Source organism: Mustelus asterias, chromosome 10 (genome assembly GCF_964213995.1).
Source record: "Mustelus asterias chromosome 10, sMusAst1.hap1.1, whole genome shotgun sequence".
In the NCBI taxonomy this organism is placed as follows: domain Eukaryota; kingdom Metazoa; phylum Chordata; class Chondrichthyes; order Carcharhiniformes; family Triakidae; genus Mustelus; species Mustelus asterias.
Genome location: NC_135810.1, coordinates 126,566,443 through 126,587,649, shown reverse-complemented (window position 1 = coordinate 126,587,649; position 21,207 = coordinate 126,566,443). Strand labels below are relative to the sequence as shown.

Sequence of the window (21,207 nt, the reverse complement as noted above, 5' to 3'; positions counted from 1 at the left end):
TTTCAACTCTGGAATCAACCTAGTGAATCTCCTCTGCACCCCCTCTAGTGCCAGTATATCCTTTCTCAAGTAAGGAGACCAAAACTGTACACAGTACTCCAGGTGTGGCCTCACCAGCACCTTATACAGCTGCAACATAACCTCGCTGTTTTTAAACTCCATCCCTCCAGCAATAAAGAACAAAATTCCATTTGCCTTCTTAATTACCTGCTGCACCAGCAAACCAACTCCTTGAGATTCCTGCACAAGGACACCCAGGTCCCTCTGCACAGCAGCATGCTGCAATTTTTTACCATTTAAATAATAGTCCATTTTGCTGTTATTCCTACCAAAATGGATGACCTCACATTTACCAACATTGTACTCCATCTGCCAGACCCTCGCCCACTCACTTAGACTATCTATGTCCCTTTGCAGACTTTCAGCGTCCTCTGCACACTTTGCTCTTCCACCCATCTTAGTGTCATCTGCGAATTTTCACACACTACACTTGGTCCCCAACTCCAAATCATCTATGTAAATCGTAAACAATTGCGGTCCCAACACTGATCCCTGAGGCACACCACTAGTCACTGATCGCCAGCAGAAAAACACCCATTTACCCCCACTCTTTGCTTTCTGTTAGTTAACCAATCCTCTATCCATGCTAATACATTACCCGTAACACCGTGTACCTTTATCTTATGTAGCAGTCTTTGGTGCGGCACCTTGTCAAATGCCTTCTGGAAATCCAGATACACCACATCCACAGGTTCCCCATTGTCCACTGCACATGTAAGTGTGAGGTTATTCACTTTGGAAGCAAAAACAAGAAGGTAGATTACGACCGGAATGGCTGTAAATTGGGAGAGGGGAGTGTGCAGCGGGACCTGGGTGTCCTTGTGCACCAGTCGCTGAAGGTAAGCATGCAGGTGCAGCAGGCGGTAAAGAAGGCAAATGGTGTGTTGGCCTTCATTGCGAGAGGTTTCGAGTACAGGAGCAGGGATGTGTTGTTGCAATTATACAGGGCCTTGGTGAGGCCACACCGAGAGTATTGTGTGCAGGTTTGGTCTCCTTTTCTGAGGAAGGATGTTCTTGCTCTCGAGGGAGTGCAGTGAAGGTTTACCAGGCTGATTCCGGGGATGGCGGGACTGATGTATGAGGAGAGATTGACTAGGTTAGGATTGTTTTCGCTGGAGTTCAGGCGAATGAGGTGGGATCTCATCGAGACTTATAAAATTCTAACAGGACTAGACAGGGTAGATGCAGGGAGGATGTTCCCGATGGTGGGGGAGTCCAGAACTAGGGGTCACAGTCTGAGGATTCAGGGTAGGCCATTTAGGATGGAGATGAGGAGACATTTCTTCACCCAAAGAGTGGTGAGCCTGTGGAATTCATTACCACAGGAAGTAGTTGATACCAAAACATTGAATGTATTCAAGAGGCGGCTGGATATAGCACTTGGGGCGAATGGGATCAAAGGTTATGGGGAGAAAGCAGGATTAGGCTATTGAGTTGTGATTAGCCATGATCATGTTGAATGGTGGAGCAGGCTCGAAGGGCCGAATGGCCTCCTCCTGCTCCTATCTTCTATGTTTCCATGTTTCCCACCTCTTTGTCTCACCCAATCGGTGTATCTGAGACAACAATGACTACACTACAGCAGTAGATGCACTTTCGGACATTCTGAAGTCGGAAGAAGGAGCTATTGAAATGCAAATCTGTCTCTTTTCTTTATAACCTTCTATTAATTTCTCCCTCATGTGTTTATCCAACTTCCCCGTAATTGCATCAGCAATATTCACCTCAACCATTCCCTGTGAGAATGAGTTCCGTATTCCCCACTTCCTGGCAAAATAATTTTTTCCAGAATTTCCCACTGGATTTAATAGTGACTGTACTGCATTTATGACCCTGAGTTTTGCTCATTCCCACAAGAGAAAACATTTTCTCTACATACATAGAGGCAGACATCAAAAACAGAAGCAGGAGGAGGCCATTCGGCTCTTCGAGCCTGCTCTGCCATTCATTTTGATCATGGCTGATCATCGAATTCAATATCCTGATTCCCCCCTTCCTCCCATATCCCCTGATCCCTTTCGCCCCAAGAGCTATATCTAATTTTTTTTTGAAATCAGACAACATTTTGGCCTCAACTACATTCTGTGGAAGTGAATTCCACACATTCACCACCCTCTGGGTGAAGAAATTTCTCCTCACTTCAGTCCCAAGGTTAATAATCTGTCTTCCTATTATTGCTACCAAAGTGGATAACCTCACATTTATCCACATTATGCTGCACCTGCCATGCAGATACCCACACACTCAGCCTGTTCAAATCACGCTGAAGCATCTCTGCATCCTCCCCACAGCTCACCCTCCCACCCAACTTTGTATCATCTGCAAATTTGGAGATAATACTTTCAGTTCCGTCTAATATATAATGTGAACAGTTGGGGTCCGAGCACAGATCCCTGCAGAACCCCACTCATCACTGACTGTCAATCAGAAAAAGACTCATTTATTCCAACATTTATGGAGTTTCATTTATACAAATGCGAGGTGATGCATTTTGGTAGATTGAACCAGGGCAGGACTTAGTCAGTTAATGGTAAGGCGTTGGGGAGAGTTACAGAACAAAGAGATCTAGGGGTACATGTTCAAAGCTCCTTGAAAGTGGAGTCACAGGTGGACAGAGTAGTGAAGAAGGCATTCGGCATGCTTAGTTTCATCGGTCAGAACATTGAATACAGGAGTTGGGACGTCTTGTTGAAGTTGTACAAGACATTGGTACGGCCACACTTGGAATACTGTGTGCACTTCTGGTCACCCTATTATAGAAAGGATAATAGGGTGACCAGATTATCCTGGTTAGAAAGAGTGCAGAAAAGATTTACTAGGATGCTACCGGGACTTGATGGATTGAGTTATAAGGAGAGGCTGGATAGACTGGGACTTTTTTCTCTGGCGCATAGGAGGCTGAGGGGTGATCTTATAGAGGTCTATAAAATAATGAGGGGCACAGATCAGCTAGATAGTCAATATCTTTTCCCAAAGGAAGAAGAGTCTAAAACTAGAGGGCATAGGTTTAAGGGGAGAGATACAAAAGTGTCCAGAGGGGCAATATTTTCACACAGACGGTGGTGAGTGTCTGGAACAAGCTGCCAGAGGTAGTAGTAGAGGCGGGTATAATTTTATCTTTTAAAAAGCATTTAGATAGTTACATGGGTACGATGGGTATAGAGGGATATGGGCCAAATGCGGGCAATTGGGATTAGCTTAGGGGTGTTTAAAAAAAAATAAGGGCAGCATGGACAAGTTAGGCCGAAGGGCCTGTTTCCATGCTGTAAACCTCTATGACCCTATGACTCTTAACTCTTTGCTTCCTATCTGCTAACCAGCTTTCTATCCATCTCAAGACATTACCTGCAATCCCATGTGCTTTAACTTTACATCGTAGTGTGTTATGTAAGACCTTGTCAAAAGCTTTCTGAAAGTCTAAATAACATAAGAACATAAGAACATAAGAAATAGGAGCAGGAGTAGGCCATCTAGCCCCTCGAGCCTGCCCCGCCATTCAACAAGATCATGGCTGATCTGAAGCGAATCAGTTCCACTTACCCGCCTGCTCCTCATATCCCTTAATTCCCTTATCGATCAGAAATCTATCTACCCGTGATTTAAACATATTCAACGAGGAAGCCTCCACCACTTTAATGGGCAGAGAATTCCAGAGATTCACTACCCTCTGAGAGAAGAAGTTCCCCCCCAACTCTGTTCTGAACCGGCCCCCACTTATTTTGAGGCTGTGCCCTCTAGTTCTGGTTTCCCTTCTAAGTGGAAAGAATCTCTCAACCTCTACCCTATCCAGCCCCTTCATTATCTTATATGTCTCTATAAGATCACCCCCTCAGCCTTCTAAACTCCAATGAGTACAGACCCAATCTGTTCAATCTCTCCTCATAAGCTACACCCCTCATCGCCGGTATCAACCTGGTGAACCTTCTCTGCACTCCCTCTAAGGCCAATATATCCTTTCGCAAATAAGGGGACCAAAACTGCACAGTATTCCAGCTGCGGCCTCACCAGTGCCTTGTACAGTTGCAGCAAGACCTCCCTGCTTTTATATTCTATCCCCCTCACGATAAAGGCCAACATTCCATTCGCCTTCTTGATCACCTGCTGCACCTGCAGACTGAGTTTTTGCGATTCGTGCACAAGGACCCCCAGGTCCCTCTGCACAGTAGCATAAGAACATAAGAAATAGGAGCAGGAGTAGGCCATCTAGCCCCTCGAGCCTGCCCCGCCATTCAATAAGATCATGGCTGATCTGAAGTGGATCAGTTCCACTTACCCGCCTGATCCTTATAACCCCTAATTCCCTTACCAATCAGGAATCCATCTATCCGTGATTTAAACATATTCAACAAGGTAGCCTCAACCACTTCAGTGGGCAGAGAATTCCAGAGATTCACCACCCTCTGAGAGAAGAAGTTCCTCCTCAACTCTGTCCTGAACTGACCCCCCTTTATTTTGAGGCTGTGCCCTCTAGTTGTAGTTTCCTTTCTAAGTGGAAAGAATCTTTCCATCTCTACCCTACCAAGCCCCTTCATTATCTTATAGGTCTCTATAAGATCCCCCCTCAGCCTTCTAAATTCCAACGAATACAAACCCAATCTGCTCAGTCTCTCCTTATAGTCAACACCCCTCATCTCTGGTATCAACCTGGTGAACCTTCTCTGCACTCCCTCCAAGGCCAATATATCCTTCCGCAAATAAGGGGACCAATACTGCACACAGTATTCCAGCTGCGGCCTCACCAATGCCCTGTACAGATGCAGCAAGACATCTCTGCTTTTATATTCTATCCCCCTTGCGATATAGGCCAACATCCCATTTGCCTTCTTGATCACCTGTTGCACCTGCAGACTGGGTTTTTGCGTCTCATGCACAAGGACCCCCAGGTCCCTCTGCACAGCAGCATGTTGTAATTTTAGCATGATGTAATTTTTCTCCATTTAAATGATATTCCAATTTACTATTATTTCTTCTAAAGTGGATAACCTCACATTTGCCAACGTTATATTCCATCTGCCAGATCCTCGCCCACTCGCTCAGCCTATCCAAATCTCTCTGCAGACTTTCCACATCCTCCACGCAATTCGCTTTCCCACTCATCCTCGTGTCATCAGCAAACTTTGATACCCTACATTCAGTCCCCTCCTCCAGATCATCTATGTATATGGTAAACAGTTGAGGCCCCAGCACCGATCCCTGCGGCACGCCACTGGTCACCAACTGCCAACCAGAAAAGCACCCATTTATTCCAACTCTCTGCTTCCTGTTAGGTAGCCAATCCCCAATCCACGCCAACACCTTATCCCCAACTCAGTGTACCCAAATCTTCTGCAGCAACCTTTTGTGAGGCACCTTATCGAATGCCTTCTGGAAATCTAAAAACACCACATCCACCGGTTCGGGCGGCACGGTAGCACAGTGGTTAGCACTGCTGCTTCACAGCTCCAGGGTCCCGGGTTCGATTCCCGGCTCAGGTCACTGTCTGTGTGGAGTTTGCACATTCTCCTCGTGTCTGCGTGGGTTTCCTCCGGGTGCTCCGGTTTCCTCCCACAGTCCAAAGATGTGCGGGTTAGGTTGATTGGCCAGGTTAAAAATTGCCCCTTAGAGTCCTGAGACGCGTAGGTTAGAGGGATTAGTGGGTAAATATGTGGGGGTAGGGCCTGGGTGGGATTGTGGTCGGTGCAGACTCGATGGGCCGAATGGCCTCCTTCTGCACTGTAGGGTTTCTATGATTTCACGGTTTCTATGATTTCCTCTCTGTCAACCGCACTAGTCACATCTTCATAAAAATCCAGTAAATTCGTCAAACACAACTTTCCCTTCATGAATCCATGCTGCGTCTGCTTGATCAACCCATTCTTATCCAGGTGCTCTGCTATTTCCTCTTTAATGATGGACTCCAGCATCTTCCCAACTACAGACGTTAAGCTAACCGGCCTGTAGTTACCCGCCTTTTGTCTACTTCCTTTTTTAAACAGCGGCGTAACAGTAGCTGTTTTCCAGTCAGCCGGCACTACCCCAGAGTCCAGCGAATTTTGATAAATTACTACTAACGCATCTGCTATTACCTCAGCCATTTCTTTCAGTACCCTGGGATGCATTCCATCCGGGCCCGGGGACTTGTCTACCTTCAGTCCTATTAGTCTACCAAGCACCACCTCCCTAGTAACAGTAATTGTATTAAGGACCTCACCTCCCACCAACTCTCGATCTCTAATATTCGGTAAACTATTTGTGTCTTCCACCGTGAAGACCGACACAAAGAACTTATTTAAAGTCTCAGCCATTTCCTCGTTTTCCACTATTAAATCTCTCCTCTCGTCCTCCAAGGGTCCAACATTCACTCTAGCCACTCTATTCCTTTTTATATATTTGTAAAAACTTTTACTATCATTTTTTATATTTTGAGCTAGTTTAGCTTCATAATCTATCTTTCCTTTCTTAATCGCTTCCTTAGTCGTTCTTTGTTGTTTTTTAAAGCTTTCCCAATCCACTAATTCTCCACTATTTTTGGCCACTCTGTACGCATCTGATTTTATTTTAATACTCTCCTTTATTTCCTTTGTTATCCATGTCTGGTTATCCCTTTTCTTACAGTCCTTCTTTATCACCGGGTAGGGACCAGGTAGGGACAACTTTGTGGGCGGAAGGGCCTGTATTGTGCTGTAGTTTTTCTATGTTTCTATGTTTCACATCCACTTGGTTCTCCTCGGTCAACTCAATTCGTTACATTTTTTAAAAATTCCAATAGATTCATCAAGCATAATTTCTCTTTTGTAAATCCATGCTGACTTTGTCTGATTATATCACTGCCTTCCAAATACTGAGTTAGGAAATCCTTGATAATAGACTCGAGCAACTTCCCAGTACCGACGTTAGGCTCACTGGTTTGTAGTTCCCTGTTTTCTCTCTACCTCCCTTTTTGAATAGCGGACTTACATTAGCTACCCTCCAATCAATTCCAGAGTCCAAAGAATTTTGGAAAATAACCACCAAAGATCTACTATTTCCACGGCCACTTCCTTAAGTACTCTGTGTTCAGATTCTATTCCTTGATTTATAATCGCAAGTGAGCTTTCTTTAACCACTTATCAATTTGCCCTGCCACTTCTAAAGATTTGCGAATGTATGGATATCAAAGTTTCTCCCTGGTATTGAGGCAGCAAACCTCACTGGCAGTGAGTGTTCCCCTGACCAAGCAGTCAGGAAGACCCACCTCCTCACTGCGCCCCCCCCACCCCACCTGTGTCTGTACCTTTCTGATGATCCCCTCCTCGTTTCTCAGCTGGAGCTGTACAATCACAAGGCCCTCGACTTCCAGCAGCGGATGGATTCCACATTCTCCCTCATCCAGATAGTCCGCCTGCAGTTCCTGCAACATTCCTCATTTGCGGACAAGGAAGAAGAACAGGTAGGAAACCAGGAACTCTGAATCGGCTGAAGAATGGGGGTTGTAGGGTCCAGGGTTCGGGGCCGGGTCCTGCCTGTTGGCTATGAGCTTGGCTTTCCGCTGTTGTTGCACCAATTCCACTTGTTTCCCCTCGAGTAACGGATGGTCTAATCGGGGAGTTTAAGATGATTAAAGGATTTGACAGGGTCGAAAGGGAGAAACATTCCGAACAAGGGGGCAGAATCTTAAAATTGGATCCAGGCTGTTCAGAGATGACATTAGGAAGCATTTGCTGACACAAGGAAGTGGAGTTCTGGAACCCTCGCCTCCAAACGTTGTTGATGCTGGTGATAAATTGCAGATGTCGAGAGTAAGACTGATAGATTTTCCTTGGATAAGAAGCTCAGGGTTACAGAACCAATCGAGGTAAATGAAGTTAAAGTACAGATCAGCATGATCTAAATAAATGGGGAACTGACTCAAGGAGTGAAAAAAATCCTAATGTTCTTAAAATAGATGGAAGTTTCTGGACTCTCCTGATGAAGGCGGTGTTTAATCCACATGCAGGAATATTCGGTGGTTACTGTGTGCTGACACTCTGATCTCTCACTAGATTGAATACCTTTGGAATGCTTATCTCGAAGTGTGTAAGGAAGCCTCAGAGTTCACCATAAAACATAAGGACAGCATCATTGACAACTTGGAGCACAGCTTTAGACTCCTCGCCTCCGAGGTGCAGATCATAAATTCCACCGTCACATCTGGCCCCTTCTTGGATCCGTTACAGAATGGAATCGTCATTCTCCCATTGTTACAGCAGCTAAAAATAAAGTTCTTGTCACTGGTGGATTCTCTACAGGAACTCAGCCAATCCAGGAAAACCATAAAAGGTAGCTGATGCCTCCGTCTGCCATTGCAGAGGTTACAGTCTGCCATGTCTGGGGTTGTAGAGGTCACAGTCTGCCGTCTCTGGGGTTGAGAGGTCACGGTCTGCCGTGAATGGGGTTGAGAGGTCACGGTCTGTCGTGTCTGGGGTTGTAGAGGTCACAGACATGTGAGTGTGTGTGTCTCAGTGTGTGTGTGTGTGTGTGTGCGTCTCAGTGTGTGTGTGTGGGTGAGTGTGTGCGTGGGTGAGTGTGTGCGTGGGTGAGTGTGTGCGTGGGTGAGTGTGTGCGTGGGTGAGTGTGTGTGTGGGTGAGTGTGTGTGTGGGTGAGTGTGTGTGTGGGTGAGTGTGTGTGTGGGCGAGTGTGCGTGCGTGTGGATGAGTGTATGTGTGGGTGTGTGTGTGTGGGTGAGTGTGTATGTGTGTATGGGTCGAGTGTATGTGGGTGAGTGTGGGTGTGTGAATGTGTGTGTGTGGGTGAGTGTGTGTGTGGGTGTGTGTGTATAATTGTGTGTGTGTGTGTGTGTATGATTGTGTGTGTGTGTGTGTGTGAATGTGTGTGTGTGGGTGGGTGTGTATGATTGTGTGTGTGTGTGTGAATGTGTGTGTGTGTGTGTATGATTGTGTGTGTGTGTGTGTGTGAATGTGTGTGTGTGGGTGTGTGTGTATGATTGTGTGTGTGTGTGTGTGAGTGAGTGTCTCAGTCAGTGTTTCAGGACCAGTAGCCAGAATCCTACCGCCGTGCCCGGCACGGGAATTGGAGCGGATGAGGGGCGGAATGTGGAAAGGCCTGTTGACCTCGGGCGGGATTTTACAGTTTCGGGACGAGCGAGGTTGTAAAACCGCATCCACAGTTTGTCCATGAAACCTCTCAGTGTCTGGAGACTTGGCTGAATTCCTGCTGGGTGGTCAGTGCATGGGGATGGATGTGGGGAGGCAGTCCTGAGACTGCTGCCTGTCCCTAACTGCAGCTCTTTGCATTCTGCTCTTTGTTCAGGCGAACCCTTTGATTTATCATTTCTCACTGTGACGGAAAAGAATATCAGCTTGAGGCAGCAGTTGTGGAACCTCTTCGATACCGTGTGTCAGCGAATCAGAGACTGGAAGAAGACATTGTACAACATGGTAAGGCTCCTCCCACTCACATTGCCAATGCCTTCATCCAGCAGAGTGTTCCACTGAAATCTTAGACACCATTATATCCTCCCGTGGTCAGTGTCAGCGCTGTCCAAATCTACTGAATTCACCAGGTTACAGCACAGGGGATTGGCTGCTTTCATTCCTCATTTCAATAATGAGATTGTGTTATTTCTCCCAAAACCCAGCATGATAGAACAACAAACTCTACTCATCCACATACCCTCTGTATCTAACCCCGTGCTGTCCCTGTCCTGGGAGTGTTTGATGGGGGACAATGTAGAGGGAGCTTTACTCTGTATCTAACCCCGTGCTGTCCCTGTCCTGGGAGTGTTTGATGGGAGACAGCGTAGAGGGAGCTTTACTCTGTATCTAACCCCGTGCTGTACCTGTCCTGGGAGTGTTTGCTGGGGACGGTGTAGAGAGGGCTTTACTCTGTATCTAACCCTGTGCTGTACCTGTCCTGGGAGTGTTTGATGGGGACAGTGTAGAGGGAGCTTTACTCTGTATCTAACTCCGTGCTGTACCTGTCCTAGGAGTGTTTGATGGGGACAGTGTAGAGGGAGCTGTACTCTGTATCTAACCCCATGCTGTACCTGTCCTGGGAGTGTTTGATGGGGACAGTGTAGAGGGAGCTTTACTCTGTATCTAACCCCATGCTGTACCTGTCCTGGGAGTGTTTGATGGGGATAGTGTAGAGAGGGCTTTACTCTGTATCTAACCCCATGCTGTACCTGTCCTGGGAGTGTTTGATGGGGACAGTGTAGAGGGAGCTTTACTCTGTATCTAACCCCGTGCTGTTCCTGTCCTGAGAGTGTTTGATGGGGGACAGTGTAGAGGGAGCTTTACTCTGTGTCTAACCCCATGCTGTACCTGTCCTGGGAGTGTTTGATGGGGATAGTGTCGAGAGGGCTTTACTCTGTATCTAACCCCGTGCTGTACCTGTCCTGGGAGTGTTTGATGGGGACAGTGTAGAGGGAGCTTTACTCTGTATCTAACCCCGTGCTGTACCTGTCCTGGGAGTGTTTGATGGGGATAGTGTCGAGAGGGCTTTACTCTGTATCTAACCCCGTGCTGTACCTGTCCTGGGAGTGTTTGATGGGGGACAGTGTAGAGGGAGCTTTACTCTGTATCTAACCCCGTGCTGTACCTGTCCTGGGAGTGTTTGATGGGGTCAATGTTGAAGAGAGAATATTCTGTGAAAGTAAGAAGCTAAGATACATTGATTGTCCATTTAGCCCCTCGGGCCTACCCGCCATTCAATATGACCAGGCTGATCTTAAATTTCAGTTTCACTTTCCCAGTCCTCTCCATCTCCTGAACTTCCTGAGAGACCATTAGACCATAAGACATAGGAGCAGAATTAGGCCACTCAGCCCATCGAGTCTGCTCCGCCATTCAATCATGGCTGATATTTTTCTCATCCCCATTCTCCTGCCTTTTCCCCATAGCCCCTGATCCCCTTATTAATCAAGAATCTATCTATCTCTGTCTTAAAGACACTCCACAGCCTTCTGTGGCAAAGAGTTCCACAGATTCACCACTCTCTGGCTGAAGAAATTTCTCCTCATCTCTGTTTTAAAGGATCGTCCCTTTAGTCTGAGGTTGTGCCCTCTGGTTCTAGTTTTTCCTACAAGTGGAAACATCCTCTCCACATCCACTCTATCCAGGCCTCGCAGTATCTTGTAAGTTTCAATAAGATCTCTCCTCATCCTTCTGAACTCCAATGAGTACAGACCCAGAGTCTTCAACCATTTCTCATACAACAAGCTCTTTATTCCAGGGATCATTCTTGTGAACCTCCTCTGGACCCTTTCCGAGGCCAGCACATCCTTCCTTAGATATGGAGCCCAAAACTGCTCACAATACTCCAAATGGGGTTTGACCAGAGCCTTATACAGCCTCAGAAGTACATCCCTGCTCTTGTATTCTAGCCCTCTCGACATGAACGCTAACATTGCATTTGCCTTCCTAACTGCCGACTGAACCTGCACGTTAACCTTCAGAGAATCTTGAACAAGGACTTCCAAGTCCCTTTGTGCTTCTGGTTTCCTAAGCATTTCCCTATTTAGAAAATAGTCTATACCTCCATTCCCCCTTCCAAAGTGCATAACCTCACACTTTTCCACATTGTATTCCATCTGCTACTTCTTTGCCCAATCTCCCAACCTGTCCAAGTCCTTCTGAAGCCCCCCTGCTTCCTCAATACTACCTGTCCCTCTACATGTCTTTGTATCATCTGCAAACTGAGCAACAGTGCCTTCAGTTCCTTCCTCCAAATCGTTAATGTATATTGTGAAAGGTTGTGGTCCCAGCACTGACCCCTGAGGCACACAACTAGTCACTGGCTGCCAACCTGAAAAAGACCTCTTTATCCCCACTCTTTGCCTTCTGCCAGTCAGCTAATCCTCTATTCATGTTAGGATCTGTTGTGCCTGCTACCTGCCGCACAGTCTGTTTTAACCCTTATACAAAGAACAGTACAGCGCAGGAAACAGGCCCTTCGGCCCTCCAAGCCTGTGCTGCTCACTGGTCCAACGAGACCATTCGTTTGTATCCCTCCATTCCCAGACTGCTCATGTGACTATCCAGGTAAGTCTTAAACGATGCCAGCGTGTCTGCCTCCACCACCCTACTTGGCAGTGCATTCCAGGCTCCCACCACTCTCTGTGTAAAAAAACGTCCCTCTGATATCTGAGTTATACTTCGCCCCTCTCACCTTGAGCCCGTGACCCCTCGTGATCGTCACCTCCGGCCTGGGAAAAAGCTACCCACTGTTCGCCCTATCTATACCCTTCATAATTTTGTACACCTCTATTAGGTCTCCCCTCATTCTCCGTCTTTCCAGGGAGAACAACCCCAGTTTACCCAATCTCTCCTCATAGCTAAGACCCTCCATACCAGGCAACATCCTGGTAAACCTTCTCTGCACTCTCTCTAAAGCCTTCACGCCCTTCTGGTAGTGCGGCGACCAGAACTGGACACAGTACTCCAAATGTGGCCTCACCAGCGTTCTATACAGCTGCAACATCAGACTCCAGCTTTTATACTCAATACCCCATCCTATAAAGGCAAGCTTACCATATGCCTTCTTCACCACCTTCTCCACCTGTGCTGCCACCTTCAAGGATTTGTGGACTTGCACACCTAGGTCCCTCTGTGTTTCTATACTCTTGATGGCTCTGCCATTTATTGTATAACTCCCCCCTACATTAGTTCTTCCAAAATGCATCACGTCGCATTTATCTGGATTAAATTCCATCAGCCATTTCTCCGCCCAATTTTCCAGCCTATCTATATCCTGCTGTATTGTCCGACAATGTTCATCGCTATCCGCAAGTCCAGCCATCTTCGTGTCATCCGCAAACTTGCTGATTACACCAGTTACACCTTCTTCCAAATCATTTATATATATATCACAAATAGCAGAGGTCCCAGTACAGAGCCCTGCGGAACACCACTGGTCACAGACCTCCAGCCGGAAAAAGCCTTCGACTGCTACCCTCTGCCTCCTGTGGCCAAGCCAGTTCTCTACCCATCTAGCCACCTCTCCTTGTATCCCATGAGCCTTAACCTTCTTAACCAACATGCCATGAGGGACTTTGTCAAATGCCTTACTGAAATCCATATCGACGACATCCACGGCCCTTCCTTCATCAACCGTTTTTGTCACTTCCTGAAATAACTCCACCAAATTTGTAAGGAACGACCTCCCTCTTACAAAACCATGCTGTCTGTCACTAATGAGATTGTTCCATTCTAAATGCGCATACATCCTGTCTCTAAGAATCCTCTCCAACAACTTCCCTACCACGGACGTCAAGCTCACTGACCTATAAATACCCCGGTTATCCCTGCTACCCTTCTTAAATAACGGTACCACATTCGCTATCCTCCAATCCTCAGGGACCTCACCTGTGTCTAACAAAAAGACAAAGATTTCCGTCAGAAGCCCAGCAATTACATCTCTTGTCTCCCTGAGCAGTCGCGGATAGATGCCATCAGGCCCTGGGGATTTGTCAGTTTTAATGTTACCTAAAAAACCTAACACTTCCTCCCTTGTAATGGAGATTCTCTCTAACGGGTCAACACCTCCCTCTGAGACACTCCCAGTCAACAAGTCCCTCTCCTTTGTGAATACCGATGCAAAGTATTCATTTAGGATCTCCCCTATTCCCTTGGGTTCTAAGCATAATTCCCCACCTTTGTCCCTGAGAGGTCTGACTTTTTCCTTGACAACTCTTTTGTTCCTAACATATGAACAAAATGCCTGAGGATTCTCCTTAATCCTGTCTGCCAAGAACATTTCGTGACCTCTTTTTGCCCTTCTAACTCCCCGTTTGAGTTCTTTCATCCTCTCTCTGTATTCCTCCTGAGCTGCATCTGTTTTCAGTTGCCTGGACCTAACGTATGCTTTTCTTTTCTTTTTGATCAGATCCTCAATTTCCCTGGTTATCCACGCCTCTCGAATCCTACCTTTCCTATCCTTCCTGCACCTGTACAGGGCATTGGTGAGGCCGCAGCTGGAATACTGTGTGCAGTATTGGTCCCCTTATATGAGGAAGGATATATTGGCATTGGAGGGAGTGCAGAGAAGGTTCACCAGGTTGATACCGGAGATGAGGGGTTTGGATTATGAGGAGAGGCTGAGGAGATTGGGTTTGTACTCGTTGGAGTTTAGAAGGATGAGGGGGGATCTTATGGAGACTTATAAGATAATGCGGGGGCTGGATAGGGTGGAGGCGGAGAGATTCTTTCCACTTAGTAAGGAAGTTAAAACTAGAGGACACAGCCTCAAAATAAAGGGGGGTCGGTTTAAGACAGAGTTGAGGAGGAACTTCTTCTCCCAGAGGGTGGTGAATCTCTGGAATTCTCTGCCCACTGAGGTGGTGGAGGCTACCTCGCTGAATATGTTTAAAGCGCGGATGGATGGATTCCTGATCGGTAAGGGAATTAAGGGTTATGGGGATCAGGCGGGTAAGTGGTACTGATCCACGTCAGATCAGCCATGATCTTATTGAATGGCGGGGCAGGCTCGAGGGGCTAGAACATAGAACATAGAACATAGAACATTACAGCGCAGAACAGGCCCTTCGGCCCACGATGTTGCACCGACCAGTTAAAAAAAAACTGTGACCCTCCAACCTAAACCAATTTCTTTTCGTCCATGAACCTATCTACGGATCTCTTAAACGCCCCCAAACTAGGCGCATTTACTACTGATGCTGGCAGGGCATTCCAATCCCTCACCACCCTCTGGGTAAAGAACCTACCCCTGACATCGGTTCTATAACTACCCCCCCTCAATTTAAAGCCATGCCCCCTCGTGCTGGATTTCTCCATCAGAGGAAAAAGGCTATCACTATCCACCCTATCTAAACCTCTAATCATCTTATATGTTTCAATAAGATCCCCTCTTAGCCGCCGCCTTTCCAGCGAAAACAATCCCAAATCCCTCAGCCTCTCCTCATAGGATCTCCCCTCCATACCAGGCAACATCCTGGTAAACCTCCTCTGCACCCTCTCCAAAGCCTCCACATCCTTCCTGTAATGTGGGGACCAGAACTGCACACAGTACTCCAAGTGCGGCCGCACCAGAGTTGTGTACAGTTGCAACATAACGCTACGACTCCTAAATTCAATCCCCCTACCAATAAACGCCAAGACACCATATGCCTTCTTAACAACCTTATCTACTTGATTCCCAACTTTCAGGGATCTATGCACACATACACCTAGATCCCTCTGCTCCTCCACACTATTCAAAGTCCTCCCGTTAGCCCTATACTCAACACATCTGTTATTCCTACCAAAGTGAATTACCTCACACTTCTCCGCATTAAACTCCATCCGCCACCTCTCGGCCCAACTTTGCAACCTGTCTAAGTCTTCCTGCAAACTACGACACCCTTCCTCACTGTCTACCACACCACCGACTTTGGTGTCATCAGCAAATTTGCTAATCCACCCAACTATACCCTCATCCAGATCATTAATAAATATTACAAACAGCAGTGGCCCCAAAACAGATCCCTGAGGTACACCACTTGTAACCGCACTCCATGATGAATATTTACTATCAACCACCACCCTCTGTTTCCTATCCGCTAGCCAATTCCTGATCCAATTTCCTAGATCACCCCCAATCCCATAGATGGCCTACTCCTGCTCCTATTTCTTATGTTCTTATGTTCTTCCTTTTTACAGGCACATGCCTGTCCTGCAGCCTTATCAACTGTTCCTTAAAAGACTCCCACATGCCAGACGTGGACTTACCCCCGAACAGCCTCTCCCAATCACCGGCCACCAATTCCTTCCTAATCCGGCTATAGTTAGCCTTCCCCCAATTTAGCACCCTACCCTTAGGACAACACTCATCCTTGTCCATTACTATCCTCAAGTTAACAGAGTTGTGGTCACTATTTGCCACATGTTCCCCTACCGAAACTTTGACGACCTGACCGGGCTCATTTCCCAGAACTAGATCCAGTCTCTAGTCGGGCTATCTACATACTGTTCCAAAGAACCTTCCAATATGCATTTTACAAATTCCTCCCCATCCAGACCCCCAGCCCTAAGCACTTTCCAGTCTATACCAGGGGAATTGAAGTCTCCCACTACAACAACCCTATTTTTTCTGCGATGGACAAAGAACTGCGAGTAGACGTCTTGTTAGTACAATCAATATTTATTTAAACACACACAATCATTAATCACCCACCCAACCAACGATAAGTTATCTTACAGGAAAATACTAAAGTTCAAGTCCAATACAAGACCTTGACTTAACTTTGCGTGACTGGCGAGAACCCAAGCAGATATTGGCCTTTATCTGTGCGCTGGTCTCAGTCGTCCTCTGCGTAGTCTGGTCCTTTGGTCTGGTCTGGCACTCTGGCTCTGGTCTTCCTTCCTTCTCGGGTGTGGTGGCTCTCCTCGTGCTGGTCGACAATGGCGATGTTCACCGTTGTTGTAGCTCGATCGTGGGGTCAGAGAGAGAGATTCCTGGTTGTGCAGCACCCTTTATACCCCGTTGGGTTTCATACCCCTTTTGGCCATTGCCAATCAATCGATCCGGACTTGATCACCCTGATCGATAAAGCCCAATCGGGTGCTGCCACACCAATCTCTGAATGTGTGTCCCCACCGACCATGTCTGCAGGTGCTGGAGGCACATCGGTCACATATCTCCCTCCCAAATAAGGGGTCACGGTGCCCTTATGTCTGGTAAACTAGCCGATAGTGTGTTAGCTTTTATTAACAGGGGGTTGGAGTTTAAGAGCTGTGGGGTTATGCTGCAACTGTACAGGACCTTGGTGAGACCACATTTGGAATATTGTGTGCAGTTCTGGTCACCTCACTATAAGAAGGATGTGGAAGCGCTGGAAAGAGTGTAGAGGAGATTTACCAGGATGCTGCCTGGTTTGGAGGGTAGGTCTTATGAGGAAAGGTTGAGGGAGCTAGGGCTGTTCTCTCTGGAGTGGAGGAGGCTGAGGGGAGACTTAATAGAGGTTTATAAAATGATGAAGGGGATAGATAGAGTGAACGTTCAAAGACTATTTCCTCGGGTGGATGGAGCTATTACAAGGGGGCATAACTATAGGGTTCGTGGTGGGAGATATAGGAAGGATATCAGAGGTAGGTTCTTTACGCAGAGAGTGGTTGGGGTGTGGAATGGACTGCCTGCAGTGATAGTGGAGTCAGACACTTTAGGAACATTTAAGTGGTTATTGGATAGGCACATGGAGCACACCAGGATGATAGTGAGTGGGATAGCTTGATCTTGGTTTCAGATAAAGCTCAGCACAACATCGTGGGCCGAAGGGCCTGTTCTGTGCTGTACTGTTCTATGTTCTATGTTCTATAAACAACCCAGTGTGACCAGAAAGTCTCTTTGATCCTGGAGATGACCCATATCCTGTGTATTCACCTGTCTGGGCTGCAGCCTGTTTATCTCTGTCTTTAAACTGCAGCCTGTCATTTTAGTTCTTGCCCAATTGTCCCAGAGTGCTTTGCAAATCACCATTTTAGATGCCCCTTTTGGCCACAGATCTTACCCTTAACACCATGGGCTCTCAACTTATTTAACAGCACCTTTATGTGGCACCTTGTCAAAGGCCTTCTGGAAATCTAAATAAATCACGTCTACTGGTTCTCCTTTATCTAACTTCCTTGTTACCTCTTCAAAGAAATCTAACAGATTTGTCAGACATGACCTCCCCTTGGGTGGCACGGTAGCACAGTGGTTAGCACTGCTGCTTCACAGCTCCAGGGACCTGGGTTCGATTCCTGGCTTGGGTCACTGTCTGTATGGAGTTTGTACATTCTCCTCGTGTCTGCGTGGGTTTCCTCCGGGTGCTCCGGTTTCCTCCCACAGTCCAAAGATGTGCGGGTTAGGTTGATTGACCATGCTAAAATTGCCCCTTAGTGTCCTGAGATGCATAGGTTAGAGGGATTAGTGGGTAAAATATGTAGGGATATGGGGGTAGGGCCTGGGTGGGATTGTGGTCGGTGCAGATTCGATGGACCAAATGGCCTCTTTCTGCACTGTAGGGTTTCTATGATTCTATGATTGACAAAGCTGTGCTGACTCAGTCCTACTTTATCATGCACTTCCAAGTACTCTGCGATCTTATCTTTAATAATGGACTCTAAAATTTTGCCAATGACTGAAGTTAGGCTAACCGGCCTATAATTTCTCATCTGCTGCCTCCCTCCCTTCTTAAACAGAGGTGTTACATTCGCTACTTTCCAGTCCTCTGGGACCCTCCCTGCCTCCAGTGATTCCTGAAAGATCACCACCAATGCCTCCACAATTTCCTCAGCTATCTCTTTTAGAACCCTGGGGTGTATTCCATCCAGTCCAGGTGATTTATCCAGCACCAGACCTTTCCGTTTCCCCAGAACCTTCTCCTTAGTGATGGCCACTACACCCACCTGTGCCCCCTGACTCTCCTGGAGCTCTGGCATCCCACTGGTGTCTTCCACCGTGAAGACTGATGCAAAGTAACTATTCAGTTCCTCTGCCATTTCTTTGTTTCCTATTATTACTTCTCCAGCCTCATTTTCCAGTGGTCCAATGTCTATTTTTGCCTCCTTCTTACCTTTTATAGTTTGAAAAAGCTCTTCTTATCTTTTTTTATATTACTAGCTAGTTTACACTCATATTTCATCTTCTCCCCCTTATTGCTTTTTTAGTTGTCCTCTACTCGCTTTTAAAGGCTTCCCAATCCTCTGGCTTCCCACTAATCCTTGCCACTTTGTCTGCTTTTTCTTTTGCTTTTATGCTGTCCTTGACTTCTCTCGTCAGCCATGGATGCCTCATCCTCCCCTTAGCATGTTTCCTCCTCCTTGGGATGAATTTCTGTTGTCCCTCCCGAATAACCCCCAAAATAATCTCATCCTATTTTCATCATCTTCAGTTCTGACAAAGGGTCATCCAGACTCAAACATTAACTCTGTTTCTCTGTCAGACCTGTTTTCCAGCATTTTCTATTTATGTTTCAGATTCTAGCATTCACAGTAATTTTCTTTTATCTTTCACACTGATGTGCTGGGCTCCTCCCTCATTGAGGATGGGGATATTTGTGGAGCCTCCTCCAGTGAGTTGTTTAATTGTCCACCACTATTCATGACTGGATGTGGCAGGACTGCAGAGCTTAGATCTGATCTATTGGCTGTGGGATCGCTTAGCTCTGTCTATTACTTGCTGTTTTTGCCGTTTGGCATGCGAGTAGTCCTGTGTTGGAGCTTCACCAGGTTGACACCTCATTTTTAGGTATGCCTGGTGCTGCTCCCAGCATGCCCTCCTGCACTCTCCATTGAACCAGGGTTGATCCCCTGGCTTGATGGTAATGGTTGAGTGGGGGATATGCCGGGCCATGAGGTTGCAGATTGTGCTGGAGTACAATTCCGCTGCTGTTGATGGCCCACAGTGCCTCATGGATGCCCGGGTTTGAGTTGCTCTGTCTGTTTGAAGTCTGTCCTATTTAGCACGGTGATAGAGCCACACAACACGATGGAGGCTATTCTCAATGTGAAGATGGGACCTTGTCTCCACAAGGACTGTGCGGTGATCACTCCTCCCGATGCTATCATGGACAGATACATGTGTGACAGGCAGGTTATGTACTTTCTCCCCTCTTGTTGGTTCTCTCCCCACCTGTTGTTGTTCCAGTCTAACAGTGATGCCCTTTAGGATCCAGCCAGCTTGGACTGTATGCTGCTACTGAGCCATTGAAGTCCCCACCCAGAATACTTTCTGTGCCTTTACCGCCCTCAGTGCTTCTTCTAGGTGGTCTTCAATTCATTAGCGACATGGTAATCACCAGGAAGTTTGCTTGCCCATGTTTGACCCGATGCCATGAGACTTCATGGAGCCCAGAGTTGATGTTGAGAACTCCCAGGGCAACTCCCTCCCGACTGTATACCACTGTGTCATCACCTCTGCTGAGTCTGTCCTGCTGGTGTGACAGGACATACCCAGGGATGGCGATGGTGGTCTCCGGGACATTATCTGTAAGGTATGATTCCATGAGTATGGTGGTACTCTACTCAGTCCCACATTAACCCTATATGTGCCCTATATGAAGACTACTCACCACCACCTTGTCAAGGGAAGTTAGGGATGGGCATCCCATGAATGAACAAATAAAAGAAGTCAGTTATCAGCTTCTTAAACCAGTGCCGGAATGTTATCGGGGCGGTCGAGGCTCGCTGAACGGCATTCTCCTTTGGCCTCGGGTGGGATCTAATGAGTCATGGGCGGGCGAGGCAGTAAACTTCCAGCACAGCCGTTTTCATTTAATTTCATTTCAATTCCCAAAGTTATACTCCTAAAATAAAATTATCTATTTGCAACAACTTGTATTGGTGACGGTTCAGATTCACAGGCTAATTCCTAGGATGTAGGGGATTGTCCTATGGAGAAATATTGACCAGACTGGGCCTATACTCATTGGAGTTTAGAAGATTGAGGTCTGATCTTATTGAAACATCTAAGATTCTGAGTGGAATTGTCAGAGTAGATGCTGAGAGGTTGTTTCCCCTCATGGAGAATCACGATCCAGGGCACACAGTTTAAAAAATAAGGGGTCTCCTATTTAAAAGAACAAAGAACGAGAAACAAAGAAAATTACAGCAAAGGAACAGGCCCTTCGGCCCTCCAAGCCTGTACCGACCATGCTGTCCGACTCAACTAAAACCCCCTACCCTTCCAGGGACCATAAACCTCTATTCCCATCCAATTCATGTATTTGTCCAGACGCCCCTTAAAAGTCACTATCGTATCTGCTTCCACTCCCTCCCCCGGCTGCGAGTTCCAGGCACCCACCACCGTCTGTGTAAAAATCTTGCCTCATACATCTCCTTTAAGCCTTGCCCCTCGCACCTTAATCCTATGCCCCCTAGTAATTGACTCTTCCACCCTGTCCATGCCACTCATAATCTTGTCGACTTCTATCAGTCTCCCTTCAACCTCCATCATTCCGTGAGAACCAACCAGGTTTCTCCAACCTCTCCTCACAGCTAATGCCCTCCATACCAGGCAACATCCTGGTAAATCTTTTCTGTACCCTCTCCAAAGCCTTCATATCTTTCTGGCAATGTGGCAACCAGAATTGAACACTATATTCCACGTGCGGCCTAAGTAAAGTTCCATAAAGCAGCAACATGACTTGCCAATTTTTAAACTCAATGCCCCGGCAGATGAAGGCAAGCATGCCGTATGCCTTCTTGACTACC

At 46.9% G+C, this 21,207-nt stretch overlaps 1 protein-coding gene across 1 annotated transcript in view; it reads left to right on the top strand.

Annotated features, from left to right (window-relative positions):
• Positions 1-21,207, top strand: part of dnhd1 (dynein heavy chain domain 1) — a 261,227-nt gene that overhangs the window by 98,218 nt on the left and 141,802 nt on the right. The window contains exons 11-13 of the mRNA XM_078221475.1: positions 7,343-7,468; positions 8,061-8,337; positions 9,329-9,456. Of these exons, the coding sequence (XP_078077601.1) occupies positions 7,343-7,468; positions 8,061-8,337; positions 9,329-9,456 (531 nt within the window). The remainder of the gene's footprint in view (positions 1-7,342; positions 7,469-8,060; positions 8,338-9,328; positions 9,457-21,207) is intronic.